General features: G+C 38.4%; 1 protein-coding gene across 1 annotated transcript; it reads right to left on the bottom strand.

Moving 5' to 3' along the window:
- Positions 1-442: 442 nt before the first annotated feature.
- On the bottom strand, positions 443-24,016 carry SPATA6L (spermatogenesis associated 6 like). The gene is made up of 14 exons (XM_053466138.1): positions 23,843-24,016; positions 23,297-23,430; positions 22,485-22,622; positions 20,281-20,329; positions 19,437-19,478; positions 15,242-15,366; positions 12,760-12,837; positions 11,195-11,455; positions 4,517-4,628; positions 4,017-4,060; positions 2,798-2,952; positions 2,064-2,154; positions 936-1,030; positions 443-562 (listed from the first exon to the last, which is right to left on the bottom strand). Exons 2-13 carry the CDS (start codon positions 23,333-23,335, stop codon positions 938-940), a joined length of 1,227 nt encoding a protein of 408 aa, XP_053322113.1. The 5' UTR covers positions 23,336-23,430; positions 23,843-24,016; the 3' UTR covers positions 443-562; positions 936-937.
- Between the last annotated feature and the right edge of the window lie 6 nt (positions 24,017-24,022).

Here is a 24,022-nt window from a genome sequence, read left to right as displayed (position 1 = left end):
TGGCAGCATCCAAGCCTGGAGATAAAGGACGTTTTTTTGAAACAATATGAAATAAAATATATTTTTTTGTCAATGCCAACCAACACATTGTATGCTGCACTATATTTTATGCTAAAGGGGAAAATAATTTTGTATGGACTTCCCCATATTGTTCCCCATATTGTTTTTAAAACATTTTATGGATGTAACAGAAGGAAATATATACTATATCGTGCTTGAACAGTTTTCTTCCCCCAATACTTTGATGTAAATGAGGGTCCTAAGTGTTTTTTTAAACTGCTTATTTAGTAGCACCACTACTTGCATATTAATGTGCTGATAATTAATTTACAAAAGTAAAAGATCATGTATATTGGTAGTTTAGTTTAATGAAAAATGTATGTGATAAAATACAAACAAATTAAGTCAATAAAAAAAAACTGCCACACAGAAATAAATAAAGTTTGCATGCACCATAATAATTGCATATCTAATGCATTTCATTTATTATGAACCCGTGAAGTTGTGAATTAAGACAAACAGTTGCAGAATTGTATTTCTTGTGATGTTCACTGAGCACCATCTGTCAAAGAAACAAAGAAAACATACAAGTGAAACGCTTTTCTGAGATAAACTATAGTGCTATCAGTTGCTCTGCAACAACTAGAGAATGTATATATACTATATATATATATATATATATATATATATATATATATATATAGGCATGATTGTATAGCATAGTGTAGCTCAAAAACATCTTGGTTAAGTGGTAACTTGTTTTTAAAGAATTTTGGTAAACTTCTATTGCCACAATATGAAATACTTAAACTAGTATTCTTAAGACTGTTTGGCCGCTGAGTTGTTGAAATCATGCATCTCTATTCGATGGATAACTTTTCCAAATATATTTGGGATCAATATTTAGAAATTATTCGGCAGCAGAAAAAACTCACTGTCAGAAGGTTTTCTTTAGAAAACTGTTGTTTGCTGACGTATTAGAAAAAAAAGATCTTTCAAGGATGTGATCTACTTCAGCCTTAGAGATGTCCTAAGAGAGAAGAAATTTGGTAGAGTTTACAAATTACATAGAACCCCGCGCAAACAAGACAAACACAGCTAGGTATACTAAAAACATTTGGACTCTGTTTCTAGAGAGAAACATTTTTACAACATCTGTTGCAACAATACCTTGTAAGCTGTAAGTTATGTCTGTTAGTGACCTGCATGATAAGAAGAGCACCAAAAGCGGATTAAAGGGACAATCCACCTTAATACATATGATTGGCTGCATGGTCCAATTACATTTTCATGAAATGGATGGGAGGCTCTACAGAATACCCTATATGCACTTCTCTACGCAGTTCTCTACAAAAAAATGAAAACTGAACCTACAGTAATGTGGGACGTGTCTACGTTCACATTTTTATTATTGATGCTGTAGTAATATAATATGCATTTTATAGGGATGCACCAAAATTAAAGTTCTGGACCGAAACTGAAAATTCAGCATTCACTCGGCCGAAGCCAAGAATGCCCCCCCCACCTTTAAAAAGGTTTTAATAAAAGTGTGATTAACAGACCAAAATTGGACAATTAACAGCAATCACACTCCTATCATGCCCAGGCAGCCAGTACATGCTGGGCATGATAGGAGTGTGATTACAGCCTCCCTATGCCATGCTATTCACCCCCACACACTTACACATCCATGCTATCACACACACACACTCATTCATTTACTCATTCACAAACATTCATTTAAAGATACTAATCATTCACAGGTTCTCATTCATTCACACTCTGTGTGAACAACTAATCTTGTCCTGCCCCCAGGAGAAGAAGGAACAGAGCAGAGTAATGTGAGGTGCATTCACGTGATCCTGCTGGGTTCCTGCTTCCCCTGGCCAGTACAAGAGATGCTGCTCGCAGACTGTGCGAACAACACACAGGTAAGCAGCAGGGCCCCTGCGGACGATTATTTTCGGCCATTTTTTTATTTCGGCATTTTGATGATAATGCCCTTTTTGGCCCATATAGTTCAGCCACCGATATATCGGTGCATCCCTAATTTTGATACTCACATAATACAGTTTTTCTTTGGCGCTGTGAGTGGATAGGAGACTACGGACTCTGTTGTGTATTAACTCCCATGTGCTTTGTCCAGATTTAAACCTATAATGTAAAAAGGAGACACATAACCTGAAAGCAGACATGAGTCTGAATTGTGTATCGGGCCTATAGTTGTCATAGACAGATTATGTACTATGCATTAATAGGCAGACTGGAGCACTCCATATGCTCTTTTAAATGCTTTCTGTCACTGCTGCACACTATACATTACAGTAATGGACACTGCATGGTAACACAAATAAAAGTTTCTTAGTTCAGGGATATACAGTAACATATAAAATTAGGCACAAAATCACAGAATCTGTGTAGCTCAAAGAGTATCCATACTAGTCAATGAACAGTTACAAATCTTTGTCCATGTTAGTAAACTTGTCATCAATTCTAAATAATAACATTGGAATGATTAAAACACATTCTACTCTAATAATTTATCTTAAATTGAGAACACTTTAAAGTTTTCTTTTATTTTTTTTTTTACACTGTTGTGATATTTACACTGCAAACCTTTTATCGAAGGGCTGAATGCATTAATGGCGCTATTAACTATTCCTAATTAGTTTGTGTTTTTATTCTGATACTTTTTAAGAACTACTACTGTGTGTTTTTTTATTAACTTAAAGGGTACTTCTCACAATATTTGTATATCCAAATCAGGTACAACAGAATGCATTTTGACATAACTAACCTTTCATGAAGAGAAGTTCGTGTTTGAACTGGACTTGTACTTCCATCCTTCAAGGAAAGTGTATGAAACTGATAAGGAGAACTCTTAGCATTGTCTGGATCTTCAAAAGATATGTTTTTCCTTGTAGATCTTCGCTTATCAGAATCTACAAAACTCTGATTATCCGAGATATTTGCTTTTAGTAACACTTAAAGGTAATTTCCATTTTGAAAGGTTGCTTTCAAGAGTCAATAAATCTCACTGGTGCTTACTTACTAGGGTATTGATATTTTGCTTAGCATCCAAGAAGACTTAGCTAGTACCAGAAACTTTTCTGTGACATAGCTTTTTCTGAATTCTAACCTTTTCTGACAACCTAAACCAGTTTGAACCTCATTAGCATCCAGCCTTTACAGCCGCCATACACTTGTCTTACAGAGCAGCATCAAAGGGTGCAATCTGAATAAAGACTGGAAGTAATGCTGCTGTCATATTCACTACGCCATCTTATATCAAAACTAATTATACACCAAAGTAGGCAATTTACATATGAGGTTACATAACGATAACACAATCAACGATGCGTTAACATTATTTTCTTTATCTATACAATTTTGCATAAATCTGTTCAACCCTGAGGGTGTATTAACAAAAGATTGATTGACATCGTAATGTCCCTTATCAAAGCTGGAATGCATTAAAACACCATATTCTATATATGTAATAGCAATAGTTTTTGAAGTATACTCTTGGTAGTGTTGACTAAACCTTTATGACAGGCATTATTGTACTAACCCGAGAGTATGGGAAAATAATGTCATTTGCCCCTCTCATTATACTGTAAAAATTATTTTTGACCTGCTCCCCATAAACAGGATACAGGAGTGTGATCTTGGAATGAAGGGGCTGGAGTCACTGACTTTTATGTATTTTTCTGTACATTTGTCACGTGCAATGCATGATTGTTAAGATACAGATTTATACTGATTCATGCTTTCTTATCAATTAGGCAGAACTAATATTTTATTTGAGTGGTATTAGATAGACATAGAAAGGTCTACAAGACAAATGTACACAACTATGACCTGCTGGGGCAGGCATTTGATTTTTAAATTGATATCTCCGAGATCAAACAAGAAGAACTGATCAATGAAGAACCGATACTTTGAGCTTAGTATATAGCTGCTATCTGTAGCCTACCCACAGCCTATATTTTCCTCTTTATACCACATGAACATACCTTTTCTTCATCTTCTTCATTGCAGATACTGTCAAAGGACAAAGCTGTAAAGTAAATAAAATGTAAACTTTAAAAGCAATGTCCAATGGAAAACCAAATATTTTTCTAAGCATTAAATACAGGGTTTTACACAGTGATGCAGTTTACCATGTAATGTAGTTTTAAGACAAGGTTTCCCCATATCATTATTCAGAGTGTCTGGCTGGACGATAAAGACCGAGTCATTCTATTGCTTACGACAAGCAGTGTTATATAGGATAGACAGGATAGACTTTGGGACAAAAATCCGCTTATTATTGTAAGTGTAATATTCCTTTCCAATTAGTTAGAAAAGTCATTATTTCTCATATAAGTGACATTGTGTATACTCAATACAATATCTTTGAAAACTAATTTGGAATGTGGTGATAATAATAAAAAGACGGGGTTTCTCTTGCAAGACTAAATAATAGTTGATTTAAGCTTAGAAATGTACTTTGGTAGATGTTAAATATATTTACCTCGCCTTAACGGTGGTTCATTCAGTATATCAATGGATCTAGAACGATGTTTTGTCTTTGGAGACTTGATCTGAAGTGAAGATTTCTCACCCACAGGTTTGGAGTGGTCAACCTATATGGACAAGACAAGTTTTTCCACTATTGAGAGTACGGCTGCTTTTTAGGTCAGTGGCTCTAAGAACAAAGCTGATCAATTCTTCAGGGAAAAGTGGGTGGTCCCACGAATGTCATTGGGTAGTCCTGCTGACGTCAATGGGCAGTCCCCCGCCCCCGACATTGTGGGGAGTTCTGCTGATGTTGAGGGACACACACCATTTTTGGAGGGGAAATGGACGAGGAGTGGGGAGTGTGGCAACCCCGATCTGGTGGCCAGAGTTTCCCCATCGTTACCCGGAGAAGCAAAACCCAGAGAGTACCCAGGCACACAAAAAAGACTAAAATTATTCAAATATATAAGTTTATCTAACTGTAGTTTTACCATCTGTTTTGGAACTACATCCCCAACAATACCCATTTAAACTACGCATATAACAATAGGAGGTCAAGCATCATGTGTAATGTCAGGCAATCCAAACTTAAAGTACACCAGTCAGCACATTATTTCATAGCATTAATGACCACATATAGTATCTTAAATAATGAAACTTTTCTATTAGTGATACATTACCCTGTTTTTAAGCATCATAGTAATTTAGGTTGAAAAAATACCAAAAGATCCAAACGAATGTTAAACAATTAAGCTATTATTTTAAAATTTGCCACTTAGGAAGAAACATTCCTTCTTGACTCCAAAAGGCAATCAGAGTTTTCCTTGGAAAAGCTCTAAAATATGAATGTATATTCTATTTTTAGAACCATCAACATGAAAAAGTAATAATTTAATGTTAATTAGAAAGAAAGTAAACAATACATCAAGTTATTCCCTGTAAAGCAACAACGATGAGGTAGATGGGTACAAGATCAGGACAGGGCCGGCCCGACAATGGAGCCAAGTGGGGCAACCGCTCCAGGCGGCACTTTGCCACCCCAAGCCCTTTTTTTTTTTTTTTTTTTAAAGCGAAAGAGAGAGAAAGGGGCGCCGAGTGGTTTTCGCTTACCAAGCTGTCAGTACCCGCTGGGTGCCCCTCTCTCTCTCCTCTGCGGTGAGTCTCCCTGTTCGGTCTCGGTGCCGGCTTGTAAAGCTGAGTGCCGGAAGATTACCTCATTTCCGGCGCTCAGCATTACAAGCCGTCACCGAGACCGAACAGGGAGACTTGCCGCAGGACTGCTAAAAGGTAAGTACAAGGGGGGGGTAAGGGTAGATAATAGGGAGGGAGGGAGAGGAAGGGTAGATAATGGATGGGCGGCAGGGATGGAGGGAGAGGAAGGGTAGGTAAAGGGGGGGCGGTATTTTAAAATTCGCCCCAGGCGGCATTTTGCCTTGGGCCGGACCTGGTTATAAGGATAGATTTTCGCTTGCTCGCCGATTGGTATGACTATTAGTGATGGGAAGTTCGGATCATTAACGTGAATCGATTCATGTTTAACATATATTATATATATATATATATATATATATATGTTCCAAGAATAGCTGCCGGCACTCGTGGGACTTGATTTCTTGATTTATACCTGTGTGTGTGATCTCATGATTCCAAAAAATATAAAAAATATAAAAAATAAAATAAATTAAAAATAATAAAAAAGAAAAACTTACATACCATTGGAATAGCACAACATCTAAAAGGTATAACCCCCTGCCTTCGTTTAAAACCCCCAAACCCGTTAAGCCATGAGTATGAAAAATACTATGCTATAGGGTGCTATCTGTAAGGGATGGATATGGCCCTCTAGGAAGGAAAAATAAAACTTTGGATGTGAGGTATTTCCGTAATCAGAAGATGCAGCTAAACGATTTTGCAACAAAGTTGCTGAAAAAAAGAGCAGGAAATTATTGCTACAGACAACTTTGGCAGTGATTAATGTTCAAATGGCTGCGTGAAAAATGTCCAAATGCCCCTGATGAGATACTCTGGGTTGAAAATATATATATATATATATATATATATATATATATATATACCTTTATGGGGGGGTATTTAGAATTAGGGGGTGCAAATGAGGCATAGGGCCACTAAAGCGAAATGTGGAATTGATAACGCGCATGGTCTGTTTTTTCTTAATTTAAGCTAGTTTTTACTAAAATTCTCATCCTAAATTTTCAGCTAGTTATGTAATTATGGTATCAAAAGAAAGCCCTCTCTAATTGAAAAAAACAATATACAGTTTATATGGGTACACTTATATGGGCAGGAAAGGGGGTGGGTCGCTGAACCGACAATGGTAATATTGCTCTGGGACTTGAGGTGCAAAAAAGCCCTGGGTCTTACAAAAGATAGGAAATTGCATGAGAGTTACCATTTCAATTCAATTCGCTGAGCCTGGGACCTCCAGGTGTGGGGTGAGGTAAAGCAAACTGGCCCCAGTGGCCCCTCGCACACCTTTACACTCAATACACTCAGTTCACCCTCCTCTAATATGTTTTAAACTTTTACCACACATATGCTTTTTTTCTCAGGACTATTAATTTATTACATACAAATGAACAGTATACATTGAATCACTCTGGTCAAAGTTAAGTAAAGTATCTGAGTGTTGTTTTCTTCTTCTGTTGTTTTCCTTCTCTAATCGAATTCGACCAGACCTTTCACTTTCCAAACATTCCTCCAAAACAAGAGTATTTGTGGGAACCTTTTGTAGGTTTTTCTGTGGCTGGCTGTCTTCCATTTTTGGTCTTCTTAAAGAAAAAATTTGCCAGCCTCTCCAACACATTCTGTCGTCTGCTCACCTTTGGGGTTGGAGTAGGTGAGCTGTTATGATCTGCTTCAGAGGAGGAGATGGTGTTACCAGATCTAGTTTCCTCGTTAGCTTCAGCAACATACTCTGAAATTATTGTGTTAGAGGCGGCTTCTCCTGTGTCCTCTTCGCTTTCCTCTGGTGGAGGAACAGCATTGGTACAAATGGTGTTATCTGATCTAGATTCCTCGTTAGCTTCAGCAACGGACTCTGGAATGATTGTGTTAGAGATGGCCTCTCCTGTGTCCTCTTCAATTTCCTCTGGTGGAGGAACAGCATTGGTGTAAATGGTGTTATCAGGTCTAGTTTCCCCTTTAGCTTCAGCAACGTACTCTGGCATGATTGTGTTAGAGACGGCCTCTCCTTTGTCCTCTTCACTTTCCTCTGGTGGAGGAACAGCATTGGTATAAATGGTGTTATCAGATGGTGTTTCCTCGTTAGTTTCAGCAACGTACTCTGGAATGATTATGTTAGAGACGGCTTCTCCTGTGTCCTCTTCACTTTCCTCTGGTGGAGGAACAGCATTGGTATAAATGGTGTTATCAGATGGTGTTTCCTCGTTAGTTTCAGCAACGTACTCTGGAATGATTATGTTAGAGACGGCTTCTCCTGTGTCCTCTTCACTTTCCTCTGGTGGAGGAACAGCATTGGTATAAATGGTGTTATCAGATGGTGTTTCCTCGTTAGTTTCAGCAACGTACTCTGGAATGATCATGTTAGAGACGGCTTCTCCCGTGTCCTCTTCACTTTCCTCTGGTGGAGGAACAGCATTGGTATAAATGGTGTTATCAGATGGTGTTTCCTCGTTAGTTTCAGCAACGTACTCTGGAATGATCATGTTAGAGACGGCTTCTCCCGTGTCCTCTTCACTTTCCTCTGGTGGAGGGACAGCATCAGAGTAAACATGACCAGGGACATATTCTCCTATATTCTCCTCCAACTCTTGAATTGAAGATTGTCTGTTATCTCTCTCGATGTTTCTCACATCATTAATTGTAAAGTTTATCACACTTTCTCCAATAAAGCAACTCACTATGACAGACTGCCATTCATAGCAGCAAAACCCGTCATCAATTCTGTTAATGAAACCCGAAGCGATATATGGTACAGGACAGGTAAAATCAATTAGTGTCCAGTAAGACATATTTCCGAAGAATATATCAACTGAATTCGCAAAATGGAATATAAAGTTATCCAAGACAGTGGCAGCTCCTCTCAACTAACTGGCAGAGGAACAAATGTTCAGTGCTGCAAAACACATGATGTCATAAAGACTGAGCACAGAACAGTGCAACAGCATCACAGCCTGTGTCTGAAAACTGACAAATTATTAAAGTTGCAACTGACACTGACCTTAAAAAAAACAGTATAAAACTATAAACATACCTGGGCACTCTTCGGGTTTGGCCCGGAGAACTCCAGGATAAGCGTCGCTTCTTAGGTTCCCTGAGTCAACACTTGAATCTTCCAGGTTGTGGGGTCCTGACATGCCCCACTCCCCTCCCATTTCCCCTTTAACCCCTTAAGAGACATGCTGTTTTAACACTTTTGCCGTGCTTGTGTTTAGATGTAATTTTCTCCTCACCCATTTAGTGTACCCACACAAGTTACCGTACTTACTAGTAAATATTACTTCATGTCAACTATTTTTTTCATATTTACTAAAAGCTATGATTGAGAAAAATAATGCTTTTGTTTTTATTTCCTTTTATTTGGCAACCTACCCCCCAGTTATGCACATCTACCCCCGGCCCGACAATGGAGCCAAGTGGGGCAACCGCTCCAGGCGGCACTTTTGCCGCCCCAAGCGAGAGAGAGGGGCGCCGAGTGGTTTTATCTTACCAAGTTGTCAGTACCCGCTCGGCGCCTCTCACTCTCTCCTCTGAAAGCCCTCTAGCTCAGTCTCGGTGCCGCCTTGTAATGTTGAGTGCCGGAAGATTACGTCATTTCCGGCGCTCAGCATTACAAGCCGCACCAAGACCAAGCAGGGAGACTCACCGCAGGACTGCTGAAAGGTAAGTACGGGGAGGGGAGGAAGGGTAGATAATGGGGGGGCGGCAGGGAGAGGAAGGGTAGATAATGGGGGGCTGGCGGCATTTTAAACTTCGCCCCAGGCGGCATTTTGTCTTGGGCCGGCCCTGGATCAGGAAATCATTGAACTGTTGTGAAATCTAAAGATTACTCTGAGTGATCATAGCACATATGCTGATCTGACTCTGGCAGCTTCTCCTTCACAGGCACAGAGTCCCTGCCTGGGCAGGGAAAATTTCCATGCGGCAGACACAAGGTAGTTTATTTCAAACATGTATTGCAGCTAGGGTTAGTTAATACTCTTAGCCAGTCTGGTATCTTAAGCATCATGAGAAAGTGAGCACTCGACAATTGGAGTACCAAGGGTTAGCTTTTATATTATCATGGACCGGTAGTGCAGCTGCTGTGGAATGATCCATTTGGTTTGCCGAACATCATGAGAAATGCAATAACAGCACTCCAAGCGCCAACTATTGCAAAAGTGCCAGGGGTCCTATTTTGGTTTCAAGCCTTTATGTCCCTTTTATACCACCCTCTAAAAACCCTCTTTTTATCTCAGAATATTTGCTGTACATCACAGAAATACATTACACAAAATTAACTTCTAGACTGCAACTCACGTGATGTTACATTCAGCCATATTGCTGAACTCTATGAGAATTGAAGTTATAGACTTGGGTTGTGGTGGCATAGTACATGCCTCTGTATTTTTTAATTCCAGTGAGTGTATTTATTAAAAGTTGCGCAGAAATTAGCTTTTTACATAAATCTGCACTATGGATGTCTCCTGTCATCTTTTATTGTAGAAAACATGCCCATATGCTAAACAGAGTATATATGAAAAAAATGCTGCGACAAAAAGATGTGACAAAATATCACACACACACACACACACACACATCTGCACCCCTCATCATTTTTTGGTCCCATATAATTTTTCCTATTAATGGGTAACTAACATTTGCCTCTCCTGAGCCAACAAAGGTTGGTAATGGGGAGGAGGTAATGCAGTATTGGAGTAGATGGATGGGGAGGATATTTTGCAGATGCCGGTGTGTGTGTGTGTGTGTGTATATATAATTTTTGTTTCATGCAGCTGAGGGGGTAAAATTAAGCTATATTTCCTTTCGTAAAGTGTCAATTAGCCTTTCTATTTCATCCTCCTGTGTATAGTGAATCCTTACACATGCCTGGCTTCTTAAGTACATACTATAAAACTATCTCTAAAGGAAACCTGATTGAGATACACTCCGCTATCTCTTTTATGGAGGTGTGTAATGACAGAAGAGTAAATAATTAATACAGTTTTATGACACTTGGAAATGATAACCTTGTTACATAAATCATTTCCAGAAATATTTCTCAAATATTTCTTGTTCTGCGTAAGTAAATGGCTATTAGTGACGCTTTCTTGGCTCTCCTCTATATGCAGGTCAGAGGCAATGCTACATGGGATAAGGGGACTGAGATCAAAGCCCAGCAGGCTTTTATGAAGTATTATGATCTCATAACCCTGAACCCTTAATCCCCAGTGCATAAACCAATATGGAATCCATGCCAGTGGAGCTCAATGCACATCTGCCAGTTCCCATTGGATGTCTGTAGGGTAAAGATGGAAGGTAGAAGGCTTATCGTATCTCTTTATTATGAGACTTAGGGTTACACTAAAAGCCTATGTGACCAAATATCCATGTTTGAACATTAGTTGACAGACACAGACCCTTAAGTTTGTGATTTTATAGTATCTACAAATGTGCATTTAGGTTAAACATACTTGCTTGATTATGGAAGCAGTAAGAATCAAAAACTTACATGTCTTACTACAAACGGTGGTCTTGCTTCAGCGCCAGACTTAAATTCAAAATTTCCCAGGTTTAAATGGGCAAGTCGTTGCTGATTGTCCTTGCCAAGCTCGCAAATGCGCCGTCTGGTGTAAGGGGATGGAGATCGACATCTCGATGACTGCGTAGGACTGTCATAACGTTTCCCTGCCTTCTTGGCACAGCCACTTTTTTTCTTATGACCACTCGATTTTCTGGGTGATTTTGACAAAGATCTTTCTGCCTGTGAGAACTATGGTAAAACATGAGATACATTATAAGCATATATTTATATTTATTTAAAGTTAAAGTGTTCTGCACTTTTTCTTCTGAATCAATACAGCGCCCCTAGTTTTATTTATATTTGATGTCAGTCTGTTACATGAGGTTTATCCACAGAGGGACCTCCAGGTTGCTTTCAGCCATAGTTTAAATGTAATCTGGCCAAACTCAACGCATGTATGATGCCATTAAAGACGCTGAATGGCACTTTCCTAAATATACTTTAGATCTAGGCAGTGCATTGTAATATGAAGTGACATTGTTAGCTTACCTGGAGCACACCGTTTTATACTTTTTGGTATACGAATTGTAATCTTAATAAAACCGTTTGAGTTACGTTGTGGCTGGTCCATCTCTCACAGTTCTACATTAGTAAAACTGTTTCACTGGACAATAATTAGCTCGCTTTCAAGGCTTGCATTTTAAGTCTAATAAATCAAAAAGCTTAGTTATATGATGCGTTGAAAACAGAGGAGGAGTTTCAAATGAGTTCATGTGTGCTTTCTGCATACTTATGATGTGTCAAGGCTAACAATACGAACGTTTCTATGCGTTCAAAACAAGTAATAGTTGTGTGACCTTTGACGCAATGATTCATACATGGGATAGATCGGTCTCCAGATGTTGTTTACCAGTGCTCATCTTATTATTGGTGAACAGCAGAGCAAAGGTATATTCTCCGTGGGTGCTAACTGGATTTAAAGATCATTATGTGGCCTTTGCAGGGGAAATTCATCCCATGTACAAGTCAGATAAGGGTTGTTAAGAATGCAATACCTAGGGCAATAGTAATGTAAATGTTTTGTGTAAGGGGTTATTCTGAACGCCCATGGAACTATGAAGAAATGCTATATTCAAGGAAAACATGTCATGAGTTCAAAAAGGGTTATTTTGCCTTCACATGGCTCAATGTCTTCTAGGATATCTTGAGTAGGTTGGACTCAATTGGGATTATTCATTAAGGGAAAGTTGACTGGAGAGCGCTTTCAACTCCAAAACTTCACTCTATGTAATGGAAGGCCAACTCCAGTGGCCTTCTTCTGCTGCAGGAAGATCTTGGCTGGTCCTGTGTAATGTATAGTTAAATCATTGAACCAACCCATTAAATAGTGAAGTGAAGCAGTGGAAACCACAACTTTCCTGCAAGCTCTGCTATGAACTCTTCTTTTAGTGGATAAACCTTAACTAGGCTTACATTCTGGATGTTCACTAAATAAACAACCATTACTGGCAAAACTAATCAAATGCTGCACAAAGAAACAATATTAAACTCACACGACATTTTTTCTTAACATCGCATGGAATTTCTTTGATGGTTGTTCTGGAAGAAAATTCTACCTTAGGAGCAATTCCCTGCAACACAAATAAAAGTTACTGATAATTGAATAACATATAGCTGCTGTACCTTGCCCAAGCCATACGGACACAAAACATTAATGCCGCACAAGAGACATGGTATAGAGGGGAATTACCAAGAAGATCTCAATGTAGAGACTTGCGGACTTTGTTCTGGACCTCCTCCAAGCAATCTATAGAAGTGGCCGACATGGGGACTAGCGTGGTTTTGAGACATTTATTAAGAAATTGGCATTGTGTGAAAAACAAACTTCGACTTGAAGATAAGTTGATAAATAGCCTTCCAGTCCTTATTATAGAAAACATGAATGAAAATCTAAATCTATCTAACTGGATACAGAGTGGTATTATCTTAATTGAGGACTTGATAGATGGAGATACTTTAAAGTCCTTTAATGAACTCCAAGCGGAATTTAATTTACCTACTGGTGAATGCTTTAGATATTTAAGAGTTAAGAGTTTTCTGACAAAAGCCCTAAACTGGAATCAGGGTCTGGCAGCTCAAATTCTTTTTAAACAACTGGTGGAAAGCTCCGACCATAGAAAATTATTAGCAAAAGCGCTAAAACTGATTAGGGCTTGTAAAAACGAACATATTTCTTCAGCATTAGCCAAGTGGGAGAAAGACTTAAATATTAAAGTAAATTATGAAGACTGGAACAGAGCTTTAAACTTAACTTATAAGTATATACACTGCCTAAACTTAAATGAGCTTCAATATAAGCTTATGAACAGATGGTATTTGGTCCCCACATTATTAACAAAAATGTTTCCTAACAATTTGCCAAACTGTTGGAGATGCGGAGCGGAAAAAGGAGACATGATGCATATTTGGTGGAATTGTTTGCCAATAAAAAGATTATGGTTAAAAGTCTCAAACAGATTAGTCAATAAATTTGGCCCGCATTGGAAGTTGACCCCAGAAAGAGCATTACTCCACTTAAATTTACCCAATCTCGTAACTAAAGACACCCAATTCCTACTGCATTTATTGACTGCAATAAAAATCGTAATAGCCAGAAATTGGAGATCCTCCGAGGTAATAATATGGGCAAAGATAAAATCCCAATTAATCTACCAATGTCAGATGGAAAAGGGGATTTTGTCTCAAACAACATGGAGTAGCACAAAGTACGTAATATGGGAAAAGTGGCTAAAACTTCTTTTTGACGGAGAACTTGATGTTTAGACAATTTACTACTGAATGGAACATATAGCTGCTGTATAGTAGCTATAATAAGTCCAACAACTGGAAACACAACAACGCATAGCATGCATATGTGCAGTCAACTTAATTCCAATTCTTATGAGTAAGAAAATAGTATGGAAAATCATCTGTGAATATTGTGTAAAATCTTCCGCTTTCAAGTTTCAGACCAAATGTGGCAAAGGAAAATTGGGCTATTTGCCTCCTGATCGCCCCCCCCCATCCTTTTTGCCCTGCAATTTTTTTTTTTACATTCCTTTCATAATATACATTAACAGCAAGTTTACAAAATTGTACTACAATGTCTACTAATACACAAAATTGAGAAGTCGTTAAGTGACGATGCATGTAAACATCTGCACACAAAGTCTTGGAAACAAGGTCTTAACCTAGAAAGGTCACATAGCCAGCCACTGCCTTTCCAATACGCAAAGACACAAATGATTTAAAATCTCATTTCATAAACCACCAAACCATAATATCTGACTATGGTATGACTGAGGTTTATGACCACTTACAAAAACTGCCATTATATAAAATGAAAACACCGCAGGAAAAAAAGGGGAAAAATGAGAGCAGTAAATAACGTGGGATATCAACGCGCACATAAAAGGATATAAGGATATAAATGCAGGTCAAGAGGAGGAACAATTGCAGGATATTGTTAAACACAAGTAGATATGCAAGTCGGCAGTCTGAAATGCTGATAATTCATCTGAAAATGATCTGATAATAACCTGCTAACAGATACAAAACACTTCCACGGTTTGTTATAGACCAAGTCTGCTTTGGAACATTAGGCTTAAACCATAAGTGTGTTGCGGACTGCATTATTAGTATCACATAACTTAATGTATTAACCCCGAACTGTACACATCACAAGAGTGAAACAGACTCTGTCATGGATCAGAATATCAGCCCACGCGTTGTGAAGCAGGTATAATGCTTTAATGGTCTCCCAGTGCATGAAGGGACGAAGGAATGCTCGGTTTCATTCTTCTTTCGTTTATGCATGTATTCTGCATTCATTCATCTATTGAGTGAAAGAGCCATTTTTGTATCCTGGAGCCTGTTAACCCTAAGCTGCACAGGTAAGGTTAACAATTAACACTCTTTCCATGATATCACATAAAGCCATACATCCAATGTGTCTCTCATAAGTGTATTACAATTCGGAGCAGGAGGGTTACTCACTGGGAAGCCAGGGGCCGTTTTCATTAGTACTTCTCGGTCCACTCCTGGGTATGGAGGAGCCAGCTTAGGCTCAGGAAAGAGGAATTCTCGATTGTTCTCGTCATAAATCGCTAGTACTTCTTCAGCTGTAGGGTGAAGGGAATGGCATATGTAAATACGGGGAAATTAATATAAAGTAGACATTATTATTTATTATTTTAGATAACTCCATCATAATCCGTAGCACTGTACAATGGACAATCTATAGACAATCGAGACATGCTGATAATCCATACTTGGTGGTTTCAATGTGATTTTTTTCACATGGTGTTTGGGTTGATCGAGGGCTTAATGTATAGGAACGTCTTGTATCATCAGGACCCCCTTTGATGTCTCTTTATTTCAAATTTCCAAGACCCTTTGATTTGCAATTATAAGGCACACAACAGGGCAATTAAAGGGGGGAAAAAAGCACGAGGAGACAGGATGAAGGATGGACAAAGGCTTAAAGCCCAAGATCAAAGAAAAACAAAACTCTGATGAAAAAAGGGAACTATTCCTGGTGCCCAGCTCCCTTATGGACATTAAAGGAAAATCTGAAACATACAGACACATCAAGACTGATACAATCCTAAATGACTCTCTCTTAGCTGGCGACATCATACTATGCTGCCTATTTGTTTTGTTTTTTTGACTCCTGGCCACCAATGGCATTATAAACTAAACCTCATAATTCATAAAACAGTGATGTTCTGCACAATAACTGTGACCTCATAACTAAACAAAGTTTTACTGGAGGTTAATTACTTTGAAATGTGGTCTTCATCATCTTAGCAAGCAGTGAATGATCCAATGAACAAGTATGTTCCTCATGGTGATAAGCATACCCTGCAACCACTGCTTCCCTGGGTCAGTGTGAACTTTCTCCAAGCAAGGGAGCAGCATTTTGCCCCCTTCCGTTTCTCAGTCAACTTAAAACTGGGCAAGCCACTTCATCAGAAAAACTGTGCCCTAGGATACATAAGAGACCCCCATTGTGTCTAGCATAACAATGGTCCTGTTTTACGTATATTAACTATAGTAAATCTAGCCTCAGGATTTCGGGGTATAGAAGACATTTGGTTAGTCAGTCTGACAATTGCAGATTAAACCCCAGAGCTATTGACAAGGGGAACGCGGCCGCTTATGTATAAAGACCAATTCCTCAGCACAGTGGTAAAAAGAAGTCAATGTATCTGTTGATTGATCCACTTTTGCTACTTCGGATCATAATTTCTCTTGAGAGATTGTCCATAGTTGTGACATCTAAAGACCTCCACTATCCCTCTCACTGTTTGATAGTGGGGATGATTCTGCCTCAGAAGCATCAAAAACTGTCCAGGGCTCGAAGCACTTGATAGCGGCTTATGAAAAACACAATAGGTAACAGTTACACAGACAATGAGGGTCATTTCCAAAGGTGCCTCAGGCACTTAAAAAATGTGATGTGGCTTAATGATACCTATAAGTGAAATCTCCTTCTTTATATTTAAACTTGTGGATGAGTTACTGACACTTTTGATGTGGGGGATTAATACACACGTCCCACGTTATGCTTTGTGATTATGCGTTCTTTCATTCCCAATCTACTTTTTAGCACGATTCTCTCTTATTCCAGAGATGTCGCAATTACCGATTTGCATGGGCGACCCATTTATAAATCACCCCCGATAACATATCATGCAACACAATGACCCGGGAACCATAGAGAAATGGCTCGTAAAATGATTTGTCTCTTGTACCTAACTCTATTTAATGTTTTATACAAAACTTAAGGTTGCAACTCTTCCCCAAGTTCTTAAAAAAAAAGTGCTGAAGTATCTTGTCCTGGGGTAAAAAAATCTCTGACATCTCCAGGAGCAAAAATCATTATTAGAACATCTGCTATATGCATATAATAAAATGAAAGCAGCTGGAAAACGCAGTTAGTTGGAATTCTAGACGCCACTGTTTTGGAGAACAATATGGAAGCAGAGCAGGGGTTTGCTGCCACCTAGTGCACAAGTCTGGATCAGCTACTACTATATAGCAAGTTCAGGATTATTATTTATTGTTTGCTATGGCGCCGTCATATTCCATAGTGCTGTACAGTGGGTAAACAGGACATAACAAATAGTATATAACATAATAATTTGATTTACAGAAACATCAGGTGAGGAGGGCTCTGCTCAAACGAGTTTACAATCCAGAGGATTTAACTTGAACCATATGTTTTTTGTATTTTGTTGTGTTGAAATAACATTGTTGGGAGAAAAATATGAATCCTGTCTATTTTATGTATACATACGTTACATTTGTCAAAAGGCAAAAATAAAAAAGAACTATCACGGAGCTGTAGGAACTGCAGAAAGATTGTATAACAAACATCTTATATAGAAACTTCCAGCATGCTTCATGTCAGCATTTGTACATGTTTATGTTTAACCTTTTTTTTACTGATTCTTATTGCACACGTCTCATATTCTTATAAGCTACTATAAGAAGCCTTTACACATAAAAGGTAATCAACAACAAATTATTATTATTGACAAAGATTATACAAGTCAATAAGACATTTACATCATACTAGATCAGCAGCCAAATGATAGGTTTCTGGACATCTGCATTAGACAATCGCTGGAAAAGCTGAAAAAGTAATGTTCTGTTGTTCAAGTGTACAGAAATAAAGAATGTAATAGAAACATGTAACATATGCTGTCATGAACCTTCCCTCTCACCCTTTGTAAAGGGTCATTGGCATGGTTTTGATCAGTAATACCCCCTGGGTATCATGGATGTGTTAGTGTGCCAATGGTTGCCAGATGTCATATGAAGAAGCTTCATGTTCTTAATTTGTGTCTGTAGCTATCACACAGATGCCAAAAATTAAACAAATGTACCTTTTATGCAAGCTTTGAAGTGTGTCTAGGGTATGCCTAAAGCAACAGATGAACTTGTGTTTGGGTCAAAATGCCCATCCACATTTCTGATCTCTTTGATGACATAAGAAGACCATCATCACTCAACTTTTTTTCAATTTCTACAAGTAATTTGTTTTGAACACCTATAGGTACTTTGTACAAACCACTTCCACATGTTAGACAGTCTGTTTGGTTACCTGTTTATACAAATATTTTTCATACAGAGATGACATATGCCAAATGATGACTGGTGAGAATATTTGTAATAAAATACATCACCACCACCCCCTTTCTGTTTAAAATGCAAATTAAAACGCAACTTTTCAATTGTAAAAAGAGAAAATTACTTGTTATGGGTGGGATATATTCATCCATAATTATGAAATGATTTAAACAATGTGCAGAGCAAATAAATGGGTCCTTTATTAAAAAAGGGTACACAGTACACTGCAGCCTCTCTCGCTTGTTTTCCTAAATCCAACAGAAACAGAGGAGCAGAGGTTAATATATATTCTAAACAAGGACTCTCGCCAAAGTCCCTGACTAAAGCCTAAGCATAAAATCGAACTATGCCTCTGTAATTTAATCAATACGCGTTCCATATCTCCAGATACCCTAACTAATATTGCTACATAGGGCCATCAAAAAGAAGGAGCAATAAAAACTAGGTCCAGTCAGTGAAAGTGTTCTGCTAGGACCTAGGTGCTCCTTCTCTGCGTATGGTGGGCTTCTGCAGAATCTAATTTAGAGGGTCCTCTGAGCTATAATGTGCATTAAAGTGCATATGATGGGTATAGTGCCTTTTTACGATAGAGAAACTGAATCTCTACAGTATCTGCGCCGAGCAGCACTGCAAGGCGAATGCATGGCTGCTGAGCAGCACTGCAAGGCGAATGCATGGCTGCTGAGCAGCACTGCAAGGCGAATGCATGGCTGCTGAGCAGCACTGCAAGGCGAATGCATGGCTGCTGAGCAGCACTGCAAGGCGAATGCATGGCTGCTGAGCAGCACTGCAAGGCGAATGCATGGCTGCTGAGCAGCACTGCAAGGCGAATGCATGGCTGCTGAGCAGCACTGCAAGGCGAATGCATGGCTGCAGACAATTTCTGCAGATAATTTCCAGAAGTATGCAGCTTCTCCAATAAAGCAGGACTCACCCTGCAAACAAGCCTAAAAGACGCCCTGTCAGTCTACCGCAGCAGCCTTTGGTGAAGATCTGTCTTTTTTATTTGTTAGCACTGAAAGTGTAACGTACGACTCTGCAAAATTAATTTTACCTGAGTGTGTAAGTTGGATTAATTCAAATGTGGCTGTATGATCTGCAATAAAAAGGCAGAGGAGAAATTAGTTAGAGCACATGGCTATGCGATTTCACAAATTTACAGATTAAATTTGGTAAATTAACATAAAACTTACTTAGCAGTACACTCAGGGGTAGGCTGGCAGCAAATAAGGTAAGTTGACATATATATAGAGTGTGAGTGAATGTAGCTAGATTGCATTGGGGGCCAAAAGGTGCCAGTCCATTCTGAGTATAACGCACATTTTGGATTTCAGTGGATTTAGTGGAAATTACTATCATTGTTTTAAAAAAATTCAAACAATACAATAAAATAAGTAACTCCCTTACCTTAAACTATACCAGAATGCACCATTCTATCCTTTTAGGCTCAAAACATTCTCAAAACAGAAATAGAAGACTGTGGATAGACTGCCAATATACACATCTACACTTGCTATTACACACTCCTGGCCCTACACACACAAAGGCACATTTGCCCGTACACACAAACATTCTAGCACACACTTGGCTTTACAGACATACGCCTTATTAAATGCACCTTAATATCAGCTAAAATTAGTAGTTAGCACACACACACACATAAAGATATATATCCATGCTGTATGTGCTTTATGGTTGTCTGTACTCTTTCTGATGTATTATTTATAGTGTATTCTGAGGTTAGGCATAAAATTCTGTGATAAACAGGGGAGTTCCTTCAACTGGTACGCTAGTCAATACAGATAGATCAATAGATTGGTGTACTCAGAACACATCGAAAGCAAGCCACAAGTAATTAGCATTGTTTCTGCTTTACTCCAGCCATAAAGTATACATACTTTCCAGATGCTGTGCTACTTCAGCAGGGTCTATGGCTTGCCGGAAAACCTGCAAAGAAATGCAAAAAGAACAAAAAAGTTGGAAAATGTTATGCCATTTTGCAGAAGTACTCAGAGAGGCCAGAATAATGCAGATAGTCCCGCAGAGAAAGAAAGAAGCAGAAACGCTTCTCTTTCTCCAATAATCTTATTCTGGCCTCTCAGAGTACTTCCGCAAAAGGGTGGAGCCATGGAGACAGCCTCTCCCCTGTTCCTCCAATCAGGGGGAGAAGGTGTGCCCAGAGGCTCCACCCTTTTGCGGAAGTGCTTCGGGAGACAAGAAACACGGACGCTGTCAATAAGACATTGACAGCGAGTGTGAGAGAGAGCAGAGAGTGCAGAGAGTGTGAGAGCAATAAAAAGCAAAATGGTGTTTTTAGTTCTTTTCCAATAGGGTTATCTTATATTCAGGCCTTTTCTTTTCTTTCAGGACAGGACAAAAAGTGCATCACATAACAACTTGGACCTACAGATAGAAAAAGAGACGAGGGGCCCTGCTAAAACAAGCTTACAATCTAGCAGGAAGAAACACTCAATGTAGTTTGCCAGATATCCGTTATTCATTTCAGTGGCTATTCTATTCCTCACCCCAACATCTTTATATTTGAAGTGTATACAGTGCATCATATTCGTTACACCCCTGGGATGGGTTATTTTTCTCCAAGTACCGTATGTTTAATATGAGGGCTGTTACATTACATCTATTTACACAGCGACAGTAGATTCTGTAGCACTGTTACAATAGGGGACAGTGAAAATAATTGAGTTTGACAATTTCAAATTACATCATAAACACACATTTAAAACATACTGGTATGGATGGAGAAGACTGCCTTCCACTTGAGAGCTTACAATCTATGTGAGGCAGTAGGAGACAATCTAGGTTTGTTTTTATTGCTAACACTATATACTACATTTGTATTCAATGAAATAAACAAGGTCATAATAAGTGCAAATGTCATGCTATGCAAGTATCAATAAATTGCAATGTAGGATGCCTAGTTTCATCCTTCTGAAGACTGAATCTATCAGTGGCAAAGACTACCACTCAAATAATGTAACTTGAAATACCTTTATCTTTAAGGATTAGTATAAAGTAGCCTTTCTGATAACACCCTTTATAATCTGAACTGAAAATAACTGTTAGATAACACATCTGAGGCTTATTAGGTATAAGCGATAAACCAGAAATGTTACAGTGAATGAGACTGGGGAGATAAATGCTGCTCTAAAGTTTAAAGGAGAGGCACCATGGAATAAAAATCTCCTTCAGCATACAATACAGTGCTATATACAGTTATGTAAGATAGCATTGACAAAATCATGGTTTTATCTCACTTTGTTCCAATAAACTTTCATTATGTACAGACCTGGAGGTTGCTTTTGTTCTCAGTGATGTCATTTTTGGGATAACTTTTGCTACTCAAACAAGACGCTGATATGACATTGATAATAAATTCTGTTCCTCCCTAGACTTTCATTTGCCAGAGTGTTCCATTATGTTATTTACTACAGGAATTATAAGGCGTCTGAGTGTTTGTCTGGTAGATTGGGACAAGATACAAACACATACAAATAGCTAATATACAATTGTTTCAAAACATTACGCAAAAACTATAAAACAGCAATTTTTTTTAATCTGCTAAAAAAATGGGAGTTTCACTTTAAGTTGCAGATGTTATTAATTACATTACACATAGCGATCCTTAGTGAGACATGGGGCCCATGTGTATGTGTTAAGCATGCGAGAGTATGAATGTGTTTGTGTGTGAGCATGAATGTGTGTGGGTGTGAGTATGAATTTCTATGTGTGATTGTGTGTGAGCATGAATGTGTAAGTGTGTGTGAGAAGGAGTGTGTGTTATCTTGAGTATGTAACTGTGTGTTTTTGAATGAATGTTAGTGAGTATGTGTGTGTGTTAGCATGAGTGTGTGTGTGTGTGAGTTACACTTTTGTGGGGACCTCCATTGGCAACATCACCACATAACTGCAGTGAACTAAAAATGCTGAGAATGTGACAGTTCAGTGTTTTCTCAAGATTACACCCCCGCAACCAAGAGTTGCTGGGGTAAACACAATAATAGTCACTATCGGTTTCTGTTGGGAGCTAGAATTCTTATTTAGTACAAATAATAAATCTAAAAAGATATTAAACAATTCTCACCTTTTCAAATCTCATTTTTTCATGAAACAACAGAGGAAATATAGCAGGAAGACATCCAGTCTCCTTACACAGGCCCATTAGAGAGACGTTCAGAAAGAGATCACCTTTTTCTGGCAAGAATACACCAGGACAGGTTACCTGTTTTGTGTAAATGAGAAAGATACAGATTAAGCATACTTAACTACACACAAAAAAATCAGCATTCCATGACAAGCAGCATTTCTTATTAGGATGAAATCTAAAACAAAACTCTAGATTTTCTATTATTGAACTCCTGGTTGCCAAGTCCTATTCAAGTTTGGCAGTAATGTTTAAATCAACAAGGTACACCACAACAGGACCATTAATGTGAACCCTGCTATTCTGTTTGTTACAAGTTCAAAAAGGCTCAGCTTGCAGCCCCCAAAAAGTTTTAAACTGTATGCCATGAATTAGGTAGTATTATAGACCTATAACATTTTGCAGAATTATTGCACTTTTGTGGCGTTTAGTGTCCACACCATTAACTTCTCAATTATTTTTTCCTGAACTGTTTGCACATATTATAGGTTCCAATTACATCACATGCGGATCAATTCAAACCATGTTAGATTTTTATTGTGGAGAGCCATTGATCACTCAAAACCATAGGGATTCAATAATAACACTCATTCTCCGACAGCAACGAATCAGTGTATACAAAATGTGCAACGAGCTGTAAGCGATACTTGAATCTGTCCTGTTGTATATGTGCTATATTTCTAAATAATCAATAAAAAATGTTTAAACTTAAAAATCCACAACAATTACGATAGTATTCAGAAAATAATTACCGCATGAATTTGGAGCTCTACCACTACTTTCAGAGGCATGCTTTATATTTCTTGGACGACTGTTGAGAAATGACAAGAACTTGATGTTTCAGGTGATGGTGATGGTTCGGCAGAAATAAACCAGTCTCTTTTTTCTGTTTAAACAATAAAACAATATCAAAAGTTTGATTAGACTTTTTACCCATTAAAATCACGTAACTATACATAGCTTTAGCTACTACCAACACGCATAATTAGTATATTTGCTCACAGTACGAAGCACACCTGTAAAGCACCAGATTTATTAATGGCTAAATAAGAAAAAAGTATGCAAAATTGTGTTGTAGTATTGCAAATTTTTATAATAAAAGCTGCCATTTAATTGTACTATCGAGATACACGTACAACGTCCCAAAACGTTTTCTTTTAAATTGTATGTATAATCTGACAATGGCGTTTCATGCTCACGTATACGTTATCATTTTATGTAAAACACACTCCCTGGATACAATTATGTGTTAACTAATAAGTAACAAAACAGTTAAGTTATATTTTAAACAAAATTACATGCACCGCCTGTCTCACTATCTTCCTCCTATATCCAGCGCCGCCTGTCTTGCTGAAGGAAGCGTCCCGTTTCCTTGGAGACGCAAACATTCCCAGAGACGCGATGACACCATCAATGTGCGTCTCACTGTGTGACCCTCGTCGAACACCGTCGTTTCTCCCCTGTACGATCGCACAGAG

The sequence above is a fragment of the Spea bombifrons genome, chromosome 1 (assembly GCF_027358695.1).
Source record: "Spea bombifrons isolate aSpeBom1 chromosome 1, aSpeBom1.2.pri, whole genome shotgun sequence".
In the NCBI taxonomy this organism is placed as follows: domain Eukaryota; kingdom Metazoa; phylum Chordata; class Amphibia; order Anura; family Pelobatidae; genus Spea; species Spea bombifrons.
The sequence above is the reverse complement of the archived record's forward strand: the minus strand, read 5'-3'. Positions and strand labels throughout refer to the sequence as shown.